Source organism: Notolabrus celidotus, chromosome 4, assembly GCF_009762535.1.
Source record: "Notolabrus celidotus isolate fNotCel1 chromosome 4, fNotCel1.pri, whole genome shotgun sequence".
NCBI classification, from domain to species: domain Eukaryota; kingdom Metazoa; phylum Chordata; class Actinopteri; order Labriformes; family Labridae; genus Notolabrus; species Notolabrus celidotus.
In genome coordinates this window covers 37,553,656-37,571,974 of record NC_048275.1, presented here as the reverse complement: position 1 = coordinate 37,571,974, position 18,319 = coordinate 37,553,656, and the positions used below count along the sequence as shown (strand labels likewise).

Below are 18,319 nucleotides of genomic sequence, written 5' to 3'. Positions count from 1 at the left end.
ACTCTTTACACCCAATACAAGTCAACTCTTTGTGTTTCAAAAAGAAAAGAATAAGGCCAACATTTAAAACTCACTTACAGAGTGGTTCCTTGCAGCCTGCAGCCCTGGTAATAAATAATAATCTGAAGTAATATTAATAGATATAATCTTTAGTAACTGATTATCAACAAGTCTTTGCTGACTAAATGCAAAAATCAAATGGTCAAAAACTAGATCTGGCTCCAGAGGTCAAACAGCAGACAGCGTTGGTTGGTTTCACAGCAGTTTTCTTAAAGCGATCCTGCTTCTTCCTCAGGACACTAAACTGCTCATATTTGTGACAGTTCAAATATCAGGGTTTGAATTCAGGCCCTTGAACCTTGAACCTTGAACCTTCTTATATAATGTGTTGATGCAGGTGTTCCATTCATCTTGATATTTCACTGATACAGTCACAGTCATTTACTTATTTTGATTTATTAGCCTTGTTGGTGTGCAACTGTGTTTGTAGACCACCCATCCATTATCTTGTTTTGGGTCACGGGGGGCTGGAGCATATCCCAGCTGACTTTGGGCGCAAGGCAGGTTACACCCTGGACAGGTCGCCAACCAATCACAGGGAAAACATGGAAAGACAGACAACCATTCACACACACACTCACACCTAAGGGCAATTTAGTGGAACTAATTAACCTGGAGTGCATGTTTTTGGACTCTGGGAGGAAGCCGGAGTACCTGGAGAGAACCCACGCATGCACAGGGAGAACATGCAAACTCCACACAGAAAGACTCCTCCTGGTCAAATATGAATCCAATACAAGTGGAAATTGTTCCATTAGATTATTACTTGGGTTAAAGTCAGGGTGAGAATTGCTATGTTTTGACATCTATTGTAATTTTGTGATAACTGATTACTTATGTGAATACATTAACTAATTAAAATACATAATGGCTACATTTCAATGTGTTGGAGAGAGGTTGTTTCAGAAAAAGGAATATTCGTTATTTTTGTTTGCAAGCTTACCAAAATTTTTGACATTTTTTTTGAGATATCCCCCCCCCCTCTGTTTTTTTCACAAATCGCACCCTGCATGTAACCTCTGACGTACACAGGAAGTACACACGTGTCAGCCTATACATGTTTCACCTGCTGATATGTTAATAAAGACAGGAGAGAAGTCTGGAGGAGATAAAACCATGGGCAACCTTTTCTACACCTGAAAATATAAACAGTCTAAACTGGACTGAGCAGGCAAGCTTCACTATATTTACCTGAGTGTAACATGGTCTGTAATTATACAGTGTTTTCTCATACACTGACTCACACACTGTGAAGGCAGAGGATGCATCAGTGTAAACTAATCCCAGTCACACACCACTGACTGTGCTGTAATTTGGGATTCGGTGTTTTGCTCAAGGACACTTCAGCATGTGACGGAGCTGCCGACTGAGAGACAACTGATGCTACCACTGAGCCAAAACAATACCAAAACTTAGACCTTATTTTACACCTCAATTATAATATATCACTTACTTTAACTCTTCCTGTCCCATTAAAGTTACTAACCATAGACCTTTCTGGAGTCCCTGAGCTCCCTTGTCTCGTATGTTCCTCTGGATCTCTGCTGCTGTGGACGTGCCAGACTCCAACTGCTACAACTACTACTATCCGTCTCACCACTATCATCTCTCTCTCTCTTCATCTCCCTCTATCCCTCTCTCCAACACGGTCTCAGCAGATGTGTGTCTAACATGAGTCTGGTCCTGCTGGAGGTTTCTGCCTGTTAAAGGAAGTTTGTTCTTGCCACTGTAACTTGCTAAATGCTGCAAAGTGCTCTGCTCATGATGGATTAAGATGAGATCAGACTGAGTCCTGTCTGTAAGATGGGACTGGATCTGATCCTGTCTTGATGTTGGGTCTTTGTTAATAATAGAACATAGAGTACGGTCTAGACCGGCTCTGTTTGTAATTAGATGTTTTATAAATAAAGATTGATTGGTTGATTGAAATTGGTTGCAAAATACTCTTTAACATCAACAATGTAAGGATAAAAATCAATGTATGAGGAAAATCACTCTTTAATGATTTTTTTAATGCATAAGACATTTGTTCTTGGATTTGGGGTTTTGAGGTTTTTTTCGGCTATTTTTGTTCCTTTTTTATTTTGATAGAGGTTTTGAGTCGCGGTCTCTTTAAGATAGAGTTGTTAGTTGCATACAGACCGTGCTGGAGTCAGTGGAGGCTCAACCAGCTGTGGAGTCGCACTGTTTTCTTAACGTGTCTGTCGTGTTCATAGACTGCATAAATAATGATTGTAGTATCTGTGACGTCACCCATCTGTTCCTCCTAGCCAACAGCTGTGTTCTCACCTGTCAGTCAAGTCAGTCATGTCCTTATTTGGGCAAAAACTTGTAATCTTAATATCTCCTGAACCTTTGCATTAGAAAAAAATTCACCTCCCGTACAGTGTGTGCCGATAGAGGAATGGAAACATGTTTATTTCTGCTGTAAAGATCGTCTTCTTTGAATGGGTGTGTATGTGGTTTCCGGTGTTTCTGCAGCCAGCCTCTAGTGGATTCTCGATGAACTGCAGTTTATAACACTTCCGCATGGGCTTCATATTTTGAGACCTGAGGTTGCCACGTGGTCGTGTTATGTTGTCTTTTTAGTTTTGATTCCAGCATCATCTTGTAAATATGTGGTTTTGTGACACTTTTGGAATAAAGTTGTTTGTGTTTCACATACAACAACAGCCTTGGAGTGAATGAATGCATTGGATACACCAGGGAGACCCATGTAAGCCAGGACTACCAGCTAACTTGCAGTTTTGTCAGCCACAATCAGCGTCATCATATCTTGATAAGAGAAAAATATTTAAACGATGCAATTACACAAAATCATTCTGAAATCATCGGATTGTTTGAAACATGTGAGTCTGTAAAAACCTGCAGCCAGCCCCTCTATCTGTCTCTGTCTGTGTCCTCAAGCTTCAACAACAGGAACATAAATAATACATGTCTATGTTGAATACATCGCCCAGAGCTGTGTGGTGACATCACGGACAGAGCTGGGTTTGTTACCTTCTCTGAATGCTCTCTGATGTCTGATGCATGCTGGGACATGTAGGCACAAATGCGATCGGCTCAGTGCCAAAAGTGACCAGGTCTACGCCCAAAAACAAGGGATGAAAATGATGAGCTTATCCAGAACATGCAGCTCTGCATAGGATGCGTTCAGGTACAGCTCTGAGTGTAGGTCACCCACATACTGTCAGCACTAAGAACCCACTCACGCATTGTTAAAGAAAGCATGGAGATACACTGCAGGTTGTGATTTAACGCCTACACTCAGGGTAAATCAAGCAGAAATAAAAATAACAGTACTACAGAAACGCCTCCTCTGCATGGAAGACGAGAAGACGAGAGAGAGAGAGCAACATTTTTCACAGCTGCTCCTCAGGTTTGAGAGAGAGGAGTAACAGACGGCTCTGAGCACAGTCCAAATCAAAACCTTTAAGTGTTTCATAAAGTTCACAGATGACTGCAACACATGGAAGCAGAGTTCTTATTAAAAGCTGCTGCAGGAGAGGAAGGAGACGTATTTCAGAACCAGAGACTCAGACAGGAAGTCGTTTTTGGAGAAGAGGAGAGGAGCCAGAGGCGACATGATGTCTGGTGTTAGGAATGAATCAGATGAGGGGTTAAGGAGGGGTTGTGTAATGGTCTAAGATGAGCTAACAGATGATGAAATCAGAGGAGGGTGAAGATGAGGAGGAGGAGGAGGAGGAGGAGGAGGAGGGGCTACAGTGAGCTGCTGTTTTCTCCCTCCCTCCTCTGTCCTCCGTGAACAGCCAATCAGAGCTGCACGCTGCCTGATGCTGAGTCACTGCAGATGCTCAGTTTCCCTCTGCTCACTTTCTCTCCTCCTCTCCATCAGCTCATCCCTCCATCCCTCCTGCCGGCAGCCATATTGCAGATAACAGCTCTGTTTCTGCCTCATCTACATCCCCTCCTCTTCTCCTCCTATTTCAGCACACACACACACAAACACACGCACACACACACACACACACACACACACACACACACACACACACACGCGCACACCGGGGATGTGATCAGGACAAAACGATGATCAGGGAACGCAGCAGGACTCTAAATCAGTCCAGGATCAGTGATCACAGAACTGGACGTCTTCTTCTAGTCATAAAAAGGCAGATCTGTTTTCTTTCCAAGTCAGGAAGGAGTGCTGGTGTCGGCTCTGAACTGTTCACCTCAGCTCCACACAGCTCTGTGTTTGTCAGCTCACTGAACACGACCTGCGGCTGTAGTCCTCTAAGGAGTTAGTGGTGCAAAGAAAAAGCAGAAAGGAAAATAGAAATGTGACCTTTCTAAGAATCAAGAAACTGAACAACTGCTCCTGGTGCAAAGTGTTTAAAAGGCGAAGCACAAAACGAATCCAGTAACACAGCTAGAGGAGGTTTGTTTTTAGATCAGTGGCTGAAAGGAAGAATATCTGCAGTCTGACGGTTGTTCACCCAACCAGTCAGACTTCATCTAACTAAATGGAAGTGTAACTGTGGCAGGTGTGAGGGATTTATTTAGAATTAAATTATGTATATATTCCAAGCTGCAACTTCCAGTCTTTAAATATGAAGCTCATGCAGACGTGTTAAAAACTGCAGTTCAACGAGCGTCCACTAGAGGCTGGCTGCAGAAACACCAGAAACCACATACACACCCATTCAAAGAAGACGATCTTTACAGCAGAAATAAAAAAGCACATTAGGCCTAAATAGTTAATTTCTCTATCAACACACACTGCATGAGGTGACTATTTTTATAACTCCTTATTTTTGAAGATATCAAACTTACAAGTTTTGCCCAAATAAGGGCTGTTAGCGAAGAGGCTAAAGGCTGGCCTCTTTACCTCACACGAGCTCCACAGAAGTTTGGTTGAGTTCAGCATTTGGGTGACGTCACTGGTACTACGTCCATTATTTAAACAGTCTATGTTATACCCCAGCTATGTTTGAAGATATTCCCCCAGACATTGTTTGAAGAGAATAAGTGTAGGAAATAGAGAGTTTCTAATCCTTGTTTCATCCTGTTAGAAAAACTTGAGTCATGGCCCAAAACGTTTTCAAGAGTTCACACTGACCTCTTACAACCTTAACCTACCTCATCAGTAAATCCTTACAAGTCTAGCTTAAAGTACCAAGGTAAAGTCAGGACCTGGTTAACCTGAGCAAAATCAATCAATCAATCAATCAATCAATCAATCAATCAATCAATCAATCAATCAATCAATCAATCAATCAATCAATCAATCAATCAATCAATCAATATTTACTTATATAGCACCAAATCCCAACAGACGTTATCCTCAGACTCTTTCCAAACAGAGCAGGTCTAGACTATTCTATGTTCTATTATTAACAAAGACCCAACATCAAGACAGGATAAGATCCAGTCCCATCTTACAGACAGGACTCAGTCTGATCTCATCTTAATCCACCATGAGCAGAGCACTTTGCAGCATTTAGCAAGTTACAGTGGCAAGGACAAACTTCCTTTAACAGGCAGAAACCTCCAGCAGGACCAGACTCATGTTAAAAAACACATCTGCTGAGACCGGTATGGGGTTGGAAAGAGGGATAGGGGGAGATGAAGAGAGAGAAATAATGAAGAATTTAAGATTTTTCTAAAGGCCTGATATTTTACAGAATCATAACTCTTTGGAGATGAGTTGTTGATTGTTGACGTGAATGAGGTCTGACATAAATGGGGTGATCCAGGTTTTTCATTGTGTGCATGATTTCCATCAAGCCATTAGTGGTCAGGTTAATAAATGATGCATTCATGTGTCTGCAGCACACAGACAGTGGAGACAAAAGGGAAGACCTCACATCTGACGTTTATTTTGCCTTGAGATGACGCCGCTGCACTGCAACAAAGATCTGCCTTCAGTGTGTCTTTTACCTTTACATTTAATCTGCAGCAGCATGATACTGCAGTCCAAGTGTGTCGTATTACAGAGAGGCATGACGTGTAGACACACACATCCACTCAGACATGCACACACAGACAGCTCCAACGTCGTACAGGGATGCCGTCTCGCCCCTGTAACCGCTGTTACTGCATCCTACACCTCCCTGTGTTCATTACACTGTGGACTTTGTAAAGTGCACGTCATTGTTATAAAAAGCATTGGTTGAATTATCAGAAGTTATAAATGTGATAAAAGCTTACACTGCAAAAACTCCGCAAGTCTCTTGAAATGAGGATCTTATTTTCATTTCTTGTAGCAACAAGAAAGAACGCAGACACAGAGCGCCACAGTCAACATGGGGTATCTTTCGCTTCAAGGACGCTCAAATAGGAAAGGATGTAATCTATGAGCTCTCTGGTCCACGAGTGACCAAAGTGAGAGCTGTGTCACTTTGAGGCACTTTGTCGATGCATGCTGGCCTCCGTCACTGATCCTGTTTGTGATCTTAATGGACAGGATCACACAAGGATCCTACCCCCCCCCCCGTAGACGTCCTCCTGCTGTGGACGTTCCAGACTCCAGCTGATACGGACGTGCTGGACTCAAGTGGCAACAGGTACTACTACTCGTCTCATCACTATCACCGCTCCCTCTCTCTCTTATTCTCCTCTATCCCTCTTTTCAGACCCAACTCGGTCGAGGCAGATGGCTGTCTAACATGAGTCTGGTTCTGCTGGAGGTTTCTGCCTGTTAAAGGAAATTTGTCCTTGCCACTGTAGTACGGTAGTAGTACATAGAGTATGGTCTAGACCTGCTCTGTTTGGAAAGAGTCTGAAGAGAACAAGTGGAGCTGGAAAATGTTGCTGGAGAGAGAGTTCAGGTCAACTTACTGAAACTGATGCTTTTTCCTCTCCAGCTCAGTCCATAGGGACTTGGCTTGGGAACCGAAGGGTCGCCGGTTCGAGTCCCAGCATGGACGAAGTTTGGCAAGTGGACTGGTGGCTGGAGAGGTGCTGGTTCACCTACCTGGGCACTGCTGAGGTGCCCTTGAGCAAGGCACCGAACCCCCAACTGCGCTGGTTGACGGCAGTATCCTCACTCATCTCTCCCTTAGCATGTTCACTGCATGTGGTAGGTGTAGCATGTCCAAAATAGCATGAGTGAAAAAATTGAATTTCCCCCCTGGGGATCAATAAAGTACCTTTCTTTCTTTCTTTCTATAACTAGCTAAATACTGTGAGGTGTAATGCTCATAGTGGATTAAGGTGGGGTCAGACTGAGTCTTACTCTGTCTTGGTGTTGGGTCTCTGTTCATAATTTGACATAGAGTGGTCTTGACCTGCTCTGTTTGTAAAAGAGTCTTGAGATAACTTGGACATCAGGAGGGAGTTCAAAGTACAGCCCGCATTCTTTCACATTAATAGGAGTCAGCTGAGTTGGTTTGGGTTTTTGATAAGGATGCCTCCCTTTAGAGGTGTTCCGCCCACCTGGGAGGAGGCCCTGTGGTGAGCTCACTGGGCAGTCTCTGCCGTAGACGACCTGCTGCTGTGGACGTGCCAGACTCCAGCTGCTACAACTACTACTATCTGTCTCACCACTATCATCTCTCTCTCTCTCTTCATCTCCCTCTATCCCTCTCTCCAACACGGTCTCAGCAGATGTGTGTCTAACATGAGTCTGGTCCTGCTGGAGGTTTCTGCCTGTTAAAGGAAGTTTGTCCTTGCCACTGTAACTTGCTAAATGCTGCAAAGTGCTCTGCTCATGGTGGATTAAGATGAGATCAGACTGAGTCCTGTCTGTAAGATGGGACTGGATCTTATCCTGTCTTGATGTTGGGTCTTTGTTAATAATAGAACATAGAGTACTTGCTAGAACTGCTCTGTTTGGAAAGAGTCTGAGGAGAACAAGTGAAGCTGGAAAATGTTGCTGGAGAGAGAGTTCAGGTCAACTTACTGCGACTGATGCCCTGCTACCCAATCCTGGATAAGAGGAAGAAAATGGATGGATGCATGTATCACTGTGCATGCTGTTGGGACACGGTGTTATTAAAGTGTTCAGAAATATTCTGACTAGATATTATACAAACAAGCTCGCTAAGGTTTGCAGGGAAACATTCAAAGACTGAAATGCTGGAACTAACGTCAGAGTCTGTACATGAGTATCAGTTATGCTCCTTCATGGTGTTTTCATAAGGGTCAGATCCCTCAATCCCCTCCCTCATGTCACAAACACACACACACACACACACACACATATGTGTCTTCCCCCTCCCATCACAGCTGTCCTCTGTCTCTCCTCTCTCCCCCTCAAGCCTCTTTCTTCACTGCAGACAGCCACACCCAGGCGACCACTCAGGGCAGACTTACTCTCCCACACACACAAACACACACACACACACACACACACACACACACACACACACACACACAAACACATATATACACAAACTGAAGCAAGCATAAATCCTCTCCTCATGAGGATCTTCTATTGAAAACAGTTTGTCCTCCTCCCTCCTCTCAGTGTCTTGTGTCTCTCCATCGATGACTGTGACTCCCCCTCTGTGTCCTCTAACACACGATCTGGAGGTCACTGTATGTGTGTGTGTGTGTGTGTGTGTGTGTGTGTGTGTGTGTGTGTGTGTGTGTGTGTGTGTGTGTCAGTCATGTTTCACTGATTCTTCATCACCGTCTTCCTCTGCAGCAACACCTGAGATTTTGTTGTCACCTCATCCTTTAAGTCGTTTTCAGAATCTTCTTTTCTTTGGACAGAGAACAAGGCGAGCACTCTGGTCCTTAGTGATGTTGTGTCATTCTCTATCTCTCCATCTCTTCATCTCTCTAACTCTATTTCTGGCACACACTCTCCCTGCTCATGTGTGTATGGAGGAACAGTGAAATATGAGCTACAGGAAACTATGCTGATGTGTGTTTCCAGGCTGCTCACGGTGCTACACACTTCTCCCACTCAGACGCTTCCTCCTGCTCCTTGAAGTTTGAGCAGGAGTCAGAAATCTAAAGTCAGTGTTGGGATGTGAATGAAGTTTCTCACCTTATACGCAGCTTCCCTCATGAACTGCTTGGCAGGCATCTTCCAGATGGCAGGAACAGTGATCACCCATCTCACATCGTTGTTGTCGAAGTCTCCTCCGGTCTGATCACTCAGCTCCTGTAGGAGGAGAATCAAATACAGCCTGCAGGTTAGAGAGCTCCTGAGCAGGGTTTCATGGACTTTACTTTGGTGGATTATTACCCGGCTCTCTTACTGATGGTTATTAACTTTCATTAACATGAGCAACACCAGAGGCAAACTGATCACACGTCATGTCAAATCAATCCACAGAAAAGAGTTCAGACACATTTAGCTTCTGCTTGTTGACTCCATAGACCGTAAGGTGAGGTAAAACCGTTAGCTTCTGTTAGCATCAAAACAATGTGGCTAAAATGTTAGCTTCAACTAGCATCAAAACAATGTGTCTTAAACATAACTTTCTGTTAGCATCAAAACAATGTGTCTTAACCATAACTTTCTGTTAGCATCAAAACAATGTGTCTTAACCGTAACTTTCTGTTAGCATCAAAACAATGTGGCTAAAATGTTAGCTTCAGCTAGCATTAAAACAATGTGTCTTAACTGTAACTTTCTGTTAGCATCAAAGCAATGTGTCTTAACCGTAACTTTCTGTTAGCGTCAAAACAATGTGTCTAAAACGTTAGCTTCAACTAGCATCAAAACAATGTGTCTTAACCGTAACTTTCTGTTAGCATCAAAACAATGTGTCTTAACCGTAACTTTCTGTTAGCATCAAAACAATGTGTCTTAACCATAACTTTCTGTTAGCATCAAAACAATGTGACTTAACCATAACTTTCTGTTAGCTTAAAAACAATGTGTCTTAACCGTAACTTTCTGTTAGCATCAAAACAATGTGTCTTAACCATAACTTTCTGTTAGCATCAAAACAATGTGTCTTAACCGTAACTTTCTGTTAGCATCAAAACAATGTGTCTTAACCATAACTTTCTGTTAGCATCAAAACAATGTGTCTTAACCGTAACTTTCTGTTAGCATCAAAACAATGTGTCTTAACCATAACTTTCTGTTAGCATCAAAACAATGTGTCTTAACCGTAACTTTCTGTTAGCATCAAAACAATGTGGCTAAAACGTTAGCTTCAACTAGCATAAAAACAATGTGTCTTAACCGTAACTTTCTTTTAGCATCAAAACAATGTGTCTTAACCATAACTTTCTGTTAGCATCAAAACAATGTGGCTAAAAGGTTAGCTTCAACTAGCATCAAAACAATGTGTCTTAACCGTAACTTTCTGTTAGCATCAAAACAATGTGTCTTAACCGTAACTTTCTTTTAGCATCAAAACAATGTGTCTTAACCGTAACTTTCTGTTAGCATCAAAACAATGTGTCTTAATCGTAACTTTCTGTTAGCATCAAAACAATGTGTCTTAATCGTAACTTTCTGTTAGCATCAAAACAATGTGTCTTAATCGTAACTTTCTGTTAGCTTAAAAACAATGTGTCTTAACCGTATCTTTCTGTTAGCATCAAAACAATGTGACTTAACCGTAACTTTCTGTTAGCATCAGAACAATGTGTCTTAACCGTAACTTTCTGTTAGCATCAAAACAATGTGTCTTAACCATAACTTTCTGTTAGCATCAAAACAATGTGTCTTAACCATAACTTTCTGTTAGCATCAAAACAATGTGTCTTAACCGTAATTGTCTGTTAGCATCAAAACAATGTGGCTAAATGGTTAGCTTCAACTAGCATCAAAACAATGTGGCTAAAACGTTAGCTTCAAATAGCATCAAAACAATGTGTCTTAACCAAAATTGTCTGTTAGCATCAAAACAATGTGTCTTAACCATAACTTTCTGTTAGCATCAAAACAATGTGTCTTAACAGTAACTTTCTGTTAGCTTAAAAACAATGTGTCTAAACCGTAACTTTCTGTTAGCATCAAAACAATGTGTCTTAACCGTAACTTTTTGTTAGCATCAAAACAATGTGGCTAAAACGTTAGCTTCAACTAGCATCAAAACAATGTGTCTTAACCGTAACGTTCTGTTAGCTTAAAAACAATGTGTCTAAACCGTAACTTTCTGTTAGCATCAAAACAATGTGTCTTAACCGTAACTTTCTGTTAGCATCAAAACAATGTGTCTTAACCATAACTTTCTGTTAGCATCAAAACAATGTGTCTTAACCATAACTTTCTGTTAGCATCAAAACAATGTGTCTTAACCGTAACTGTCTGTTAGCATCAAAACAATGTGGCTAAATGGTTAGCTTCAACTAGCATCAAAACAATGTGGCTAAAACGTTAGCTTCAACTATCATCAAAACAATGTGTCTTAACCGTAACTTTCTGTTAGCATCAAAACAATGTGTCCTAACCGTAACTTTCTGTTAGCATCAAAACAATGTGGCTAAATGGTTAGCTTCAACTAGCATCAAAACAATGTGTCTTAACCGTAACTTTCTGTTAGCATCAAAACAATGTGTCTTAACCGTAACTTTCTGTTAGCATCAAAACAATGTGGCTAAAACGTTAGCTTCAACTAGCATCAAAACAATGTGTCTTAACCGTAACTTTCTGTTAGCATCAAAACAATGTGACTAAACGGTCAGCTTCTTACTGGGTCAAAACAATGTGGCTAAGCCGATACAGGGTTCCCACTCTTCTCCAGAGATAATTTTCCAGGACATTTCACAGAAAATTTCAGTGACGATCAAGCTGGTGTGACAGTCTAAATTTAGTTCCTAATTTAGTTACTTAATAGTCTAATATGTTCCTCAAAGTGGAAGTCTATATTGAATACGTGCAGTCTCTGGCTATCCATGAAATCATCTCTTACATGCTTAAAAATTGTGGCAAATTGATTATAGAATAATGCAACCACAGATGTAGAGTACTTCATTAGTGCAACCAAGTAACAATGATGGGCAACTCTCATCTCAGCTTTCTCTTTTCTCAAAAATTATAAAATTAGCTAAGTAAAAAACAAAAGAGCCAGCAAAGGAATCTGGAAGCTGCCTTACTGTAATAGATAAATAATAATAATAATCAGAGGATCAGTGCATAAATTGACCTAAATAGATCTGAATGACAAAAACAGCCACAAATGTTGAATGGGGATGTGTTTTTTTAACTGTGTCAGGTCGCACGCAGTCATGTTGGAATCTTTTTCCAGGATAATCCGTCATTTTCCAGGACATTTTACTTTGTTCTCCCATTTTCAAGGTGTTTTCCAGTACTGGAAAACTGGTCACTGGTTTTCCAGTTTTTCCAGGACGCGTGGGAACCCTGCGTTAGCTTCCATTAGCATCAAAACAATGTATGTTAAAACAGGATTGGATATGAGAGTGAGTTTGGAGGTGTTTTACCTTAAGTGCCTGCTCCTTAAAGAAGGCCAGTGCATATGCAAAGATATCAAGAGCTTTGACTCGCTTCCCGTTGGCTGCATGGAGGTCTGTGTCGATGGACAGGTTCTGTTCACAGGGAGAAGAGGACAGAGTTAGAGATGCAGAGAGGACATAAAAACCACAAAGATGGGGTATGAGGTTCAGGAAAGACTGTGTACTTCTGTCTTCTCATGGCAGCATCTGAAGACGTCAGTGTTTATCTGCTAATCGTCAGTAAAATCCCTGATCCCAGACTTTAGTCCATAATGTTGTCAGACAGACAACCATCAAATATTCATGAGCAGCAGAGGAGGACTCTTAATGGCTTTGGTACGTCAGAGATCTTCCTCCTGCTCTGCCCACGAGTTGAAGGATACTGTTATTATCACACCCCACACAACCATTCCTCTAAGTATGATCTCAGTTTGTATAACTTTAAATTCAAAGGATGAGATCTGGCTCTGGTTTAAATCTTCTACATTGACATGCTCCCTGATTTTGAATAATATCCTCACTATGAATGTATTCCCAGTTTGTAATGAGTCTTAATTATTATTCAGTGTAATTCTCTGTGACAGTGCATATTCATAAAAGGACAGCACAGCTTCTGCACCCGCTAAACCCATCCAAATGAGACGTACAGTATAGATACTTTCAAATTCACGAAGCACACACAAAGAGTTAAATGCACCATGAACCGTGCTGCAGAACAAACAGCATCTCTGTGCTCGGTGCTGTTTGCACATATTTAAAAGAGCCATTATGAAATGTATGCAAACAAGCGTCACTGCAAAGCATGTCTCACTCTCTCACAGGCATGCTAACTAAGAGTGAAAGCTATACTCCTGCTGAGAGCTGGTGTAACAGTGCTTCAGTGTTTCATGATCAGTGATCATGACTACAACTCTCTGGATGACATAAAGATGTTATCACCTGCACATTAAGTCTGTTAATGTTACTTTGATGCTGCTCTGTTGTTATAATCAGGGCCTGTATGCACGTCCAGCCATTACACAAACAGGACCATTAGTCTTAACGTACCGTTATGTAACGGCCCATTTGGCCGTTACGTTAGCCGCATGCACAACTGCAAATAATTGGCCAATTAACTAATTGCGCCATGAAAGCAAGGCTAGTGCAAAACGTCATATGTCCAGGGAACCTCCTGGAAAACCCCATCCAACAAATTCAAACTGTGCATGCCCACTACGCATAAACAACAATAAACATGGCGAGCGGAACTGGTGTGACTGAGAGAAGATCAAGAAGAAACAATGTTTTCAGTAGAAGAAGAAATGGACATTTTATTAGAAGAATACAGAATGAACAAACAGCTGTTATCAGTAAGTCAATCCTCAAAGAGAACAAACAAGGAGAAAGGGAAAGTTTGGCTTCAGATCTTGAACCGGGTAATTGCGTGTGGTGTTTCTGAGCGCACAGTAGAAGACCTACAAAATAAAATCAGCAACATGAAAGCAGCTTTGAGCAACAAGCACCGCCACCAACGTGGTCCAGGTGGAGGACCACCTGTCCCCCATTGAAGGATGAGGACTTGTTAAAGGAGTTGCTTGGGAAGGATTCACAGTGTTGCTGGTAGGTTACCTAAGAATTATGTTACGCCTCCTAAATCTAAATTTGCTGTATATTTCAACATCGTCATACTTTTCCAAAGGATTCATTGGATCACTAAATATCCCTTGTCTTTGTATATTTGGTCTTAAACGGTAACCCATAAGCACGATGTCCTCCATCCTTTAAACAGTCTAACAGGTGTGGTAATCCTGCCGTTAGCACCTGTAATGGTGGGGTCTACCTCCATTAAATGTAATGCTTTGTTGGGGCGTTAACCTGGCTCATGCAGATCGCTAATCAATTGTTTTTCACACACTTTTCCACATTTGTGTGGTGTGAGCTGCTCTGGCCTGCTCGCTCCAGAGAGTATGCTTCATGCTGCCATGAATCAGCTTCACGGTACTAGTTATCGTCTTTGTGTGGACAGATCTGAGCTCCGTTAGGATGAGAATGCAGAGCAGACAGGAGTGATGCTTACAGCTCAGCTTCACTACCAGCCATGAAACAAGAGCAAACTGCACAGAGCTGCAAACCTTGTGGGTGTGTTTGAACTTGAATGTCATTGGTGCATTGTGCTCTGTGAATCAGACCCTGAGATGGAGCAGATACTGGGGGCAAATGATGCACAAGACTTGGTGCTATCATCGGCCACAACCCAGTCTTTGAACTTTCCTCCCACCTCTTTTTTTAGACAGAAAGCTAGTTTGATTTTCACCTGCGTTACAAAGAGAGGAACCTTGATATCAAAACCAAAAAAACAGACGTGAGCAGGAATGTTGTATTTTCTGATAAAGATGTGGGATTTGAGGTTGAGATGTCCAAACAATGCAGCCACAAACTACAAAGCTCATTGTGGGGATTTTAAAGAAATGTATCAAGCCTGCCTGGAATGTTTATGCACAAAATTTAAGTGAAGCTTTCTCATATCAAATTTGGAATCCAAAACATGTCATCCCTTTTTTGTAATATGCTCATTTATCTCCTTAAACAGGTGATCAATGTAGTCCTTAAAAAAATCTACTTTCTTCTCTTTTTATTTCTGTGATGCCAGCATAAACATCCTCCAGTGAGCACACAGAGAAGAACAGTCTGAACAGGCTAAAACACACACACACTGCAGACCTGTCTGTTGCAGCACACACACACACACTGCTGACACTAACAGCTTCCTCTAGATGTCCTGCAGACTTACATGCAGTAAAAGTCCCTGAGCCAACAGCCGCCAGCTGAAGCTCCTCCCACATTAGAGAAACAGTCAGAGTCAGCAGAGTGCTGCAGTATCAGCTCAGGCTCACCCGACAGAAACTCAATAACGCCATCCAAGGTGAGACGCTGAGTGATGAGGGTGCAGAGTGTCTGTGCGCCTGCAGATCTGCTGCGCCTGTATTCACTTTGTGCATCACTATGGCTGCATCCTTACCGCGGTGGTGTGCAGCTTCATTTTGAACTTCTCCAGGTAGAGCCAGTGTTTGGACTCGCTGGGGTCCAGGTCGTGGTAGAAGTCGCGTGCAGCGTAGCCGAAACTGTGGAACTTCCTGTCCGGAGTGAGCAGGATGGTGGTGGGAGTCTTCTGATTGGACACACCTGGGTCTCCGCCTTCCCAGCGCCTGGGAGGAGACAAGGACGTTATCAGTACATGACAATCTGTGTTTCTGCTGTTTGATCAAACCCACTGAAAACCGTATGTGTGCACATGTACTCATATCAGTACGAAGTCAGCACATCACTCTTCTAGTTTCAGAGTCATCTAACAGTCGTGTCATTCAGTCCTCCGGGCTAATTGAGGCTAATTCCACATGTAACTGTGCAGATGGAGGTCAGCTATTATTATCTCTCTTCCTGTTCCTGGGGAGAGGTGCATGATGGGATGATCGAGGTCATCTTACAAAAGGCACCTGATGTGAGGAGACAGTTTTGGATTTCTGAGAAGAACTGGATGGAACCAGTTTGACTGATAAGATAAGAAATATGGAAGTGGTGGGTTCCTAACAGGGTTTCTAATCCAGGATAGATGGTTTTGTTGTGTGTAAAAAAAAATATCTTGAAGTAGATATTTTAATTCTCTTACTTTGCAGAGTTTGATAATCTGATCTCTGTAAATGATCCGTGACTAATATCACTGATTAAGTCAGCGTGATTAATATAAGCATCACTCAAGAGAAATGAGATGTAACAATACACCCAAACACATCAGTAACAGACACACACACACACACACACACACACACACACACACACACACACACACACACACACACACACACACACACACACACACACACACACACACACACACTTTTTCTTCTGATTCATGCTGTAGTTTCTGAGAAGTGTGGTCTGAAACCAGAACCCACCCGAGCCCTAAACTTGTGTTTTGGCCTTGTCTTGTCTAAACTTAAAGCTCCAGTGAGGAGTTTTTATCTGCTTATTGAACCGACTGAATCTATCAGTGATGCCTCTTTATGACCCAACAAAGCAAACAAGACCTGTTAGCAACATATGGATTGTTCCTCGACTGTGTTTTTAACACGCGTAACCTCTGCGAGGGGGGAAGTGTCAGACCAGACGAGTGACAGCAGCTGAAGATACTGTGTTTCTACCTTTTCACAGTGAGTGATCAAAGACTGCAGGAGGAGACATTACTTATGCATGCACAGGACAAGACCAGCAAAGAGATAGGAGATATCATATTGTCCACAGGGGGCGCCAAAACCAAAGTTCTTCACAGGAGCTTTAACCATAGAATGTATAAATAATGGACGTAGTATCCGTGACATCACCCGTCTGTTTCTGAAGCGCTGTTTTGAAGCCAATCATCGGCGGGAGCCATATTGGAAATTTTGAAACCAACTTAACTTCTGTGGAGCTAGTGTGAGGTAAAGAGGCGGGCTTTGAGCCTCCTCGCTTACAGCTATGCCTGTCAGTCAAATCAGCTGTGCCTCTCATAATGGAAAACTCGTAATCTCAATATCTTCAAAAATACAGTTATAAAAAATTTCACCCCCCTCTACAGTGTGTGTTGATTGAGATATGATCTATCCAGACTACACTCGTCTTTTGAACCAGACTGTAAACATGTTTATCTCTGCTGTAAAGATCGACTTCTTTGAATTAGTGTGTATGTGGTTTCTGGTACTTCCTGAGCCAGCCTCAAGCGGATCCTCAATGAACTGCAGTTTTACCACCTCCGCATTGGACTCATATTTTTAGACCTGAGGTTGCTGCTTGGCTTTAACATTCTCAAGACAACTTGTAAGAAGATATAACACATCATTCACAGCCCTGCTGATGACTGGCACAGCTGGAGTATTATGTGCATGCAATAAGCTACATCTGCTACATCATCCACCAAGCGGCAACCTATGGTCTTAAAATATAAAGCCCATATGGAAATGTTAAAAACTGAAGTTTATCGAGCGCCCACTTGAAGCTTGCAGCAGAAACACCAGAAGCCACATACACACCAATTCAAAGACAATCTTTACAGCAGAAATAATCATGTTTACAGCCTGGTTCAAAAAATGATTTAAGTCTGGATAGCTCATTTCTTTATCGGCACACACTGTACGGGGGGTGGATTTTTTTCATAACGCGGTAATTTCGAAGATATTGAGATTACAAGTCTTCCAATGAGAGGCACAGCTGACTTGATTGACAGGAACACTGTAGCTGTTGGTGTGGAGGCTCAAAGCCCGCCTCTTTACGTCACAATCGCTCGACAGCAGCAATATGGCCGCCACCGACAACTGGCCTCAAAACAGCGCTTCAGAAACAGATGGGTGACGTCACAGATACCAAGTCCATTTATTATACAGTCTAGAGGCTGGCTGCAGAGACACAAGAAACCACATACACACCCATTCAAAGAAGACGATCTTTACAACAGAAATAAACATGTTTACAGCCAGGTTAAAAAAAACATGTCAAACTTACAAGTTTTGCCCAAATAAGGGCACGTCTGACTTGATTGACAGGCGGGAACCAAGCGGCAACCGGCTTTGGTCTACATCACTAATTTCTCTATCAGCACACACTGTACGGGAGGTGAATTTTTTCCTAATAGAACGGTTCACAAGATATTAAGATTACGAGTTTTTGCCCAAATAAGCACATGACTGACTTGACTGACAGGCGGGAACAAATAGCTGTTTGCTAGGAGGCTCAAACCCCGCCTCTTTACCTCACACTAAGTTTGGTTGAGTTCTGAATTTCCAATATGGCTCCTGCCGACGACTGGCTTCAAAACAGCGCTCAGGAACAGATGTGTGACGTCAATAAGTTGGGCCACAGAACCTTCACTGCTCTACCTGTGTTTTATAGAGTGTAGAAAACATGGACCTGGTCTCAGTGA

General features: G+C 42.3%; 1 protein-coding gene across 2 annotated transcripts in view; it reads right to left on the bottom strand.

Annotated features, from left to right (window-relative positions):
• hspa12a (heat shock protein 12A) overlaps positions 1–18,319 on the bottom strand; it is a 102,496-nt gene that overhangs the window by 42,124 nt on the left and 42,053 nt on the right. For both annotated transcript variants that reach the window (XM_034682440.1, XM_034682441.1), the window contains exons 4-6: positions 15,389–15,575; positions 12,379–12,483; positions 9,020–9,136 (exon numbers count right to left, since the gene is read on the bottom strand). In XM_034682440.1, coding sequence (XP_034538331.1) covers positions 9,020–9,136; positions 12,379–12,483; positions 15,389–15,575 — 409 coding nt within the window. The remainder of the gene's footprint in view (positions 1–9,019; positions 9,137–12,378; positions 12,484–15,388; positions 15,576–18,319) is intronic.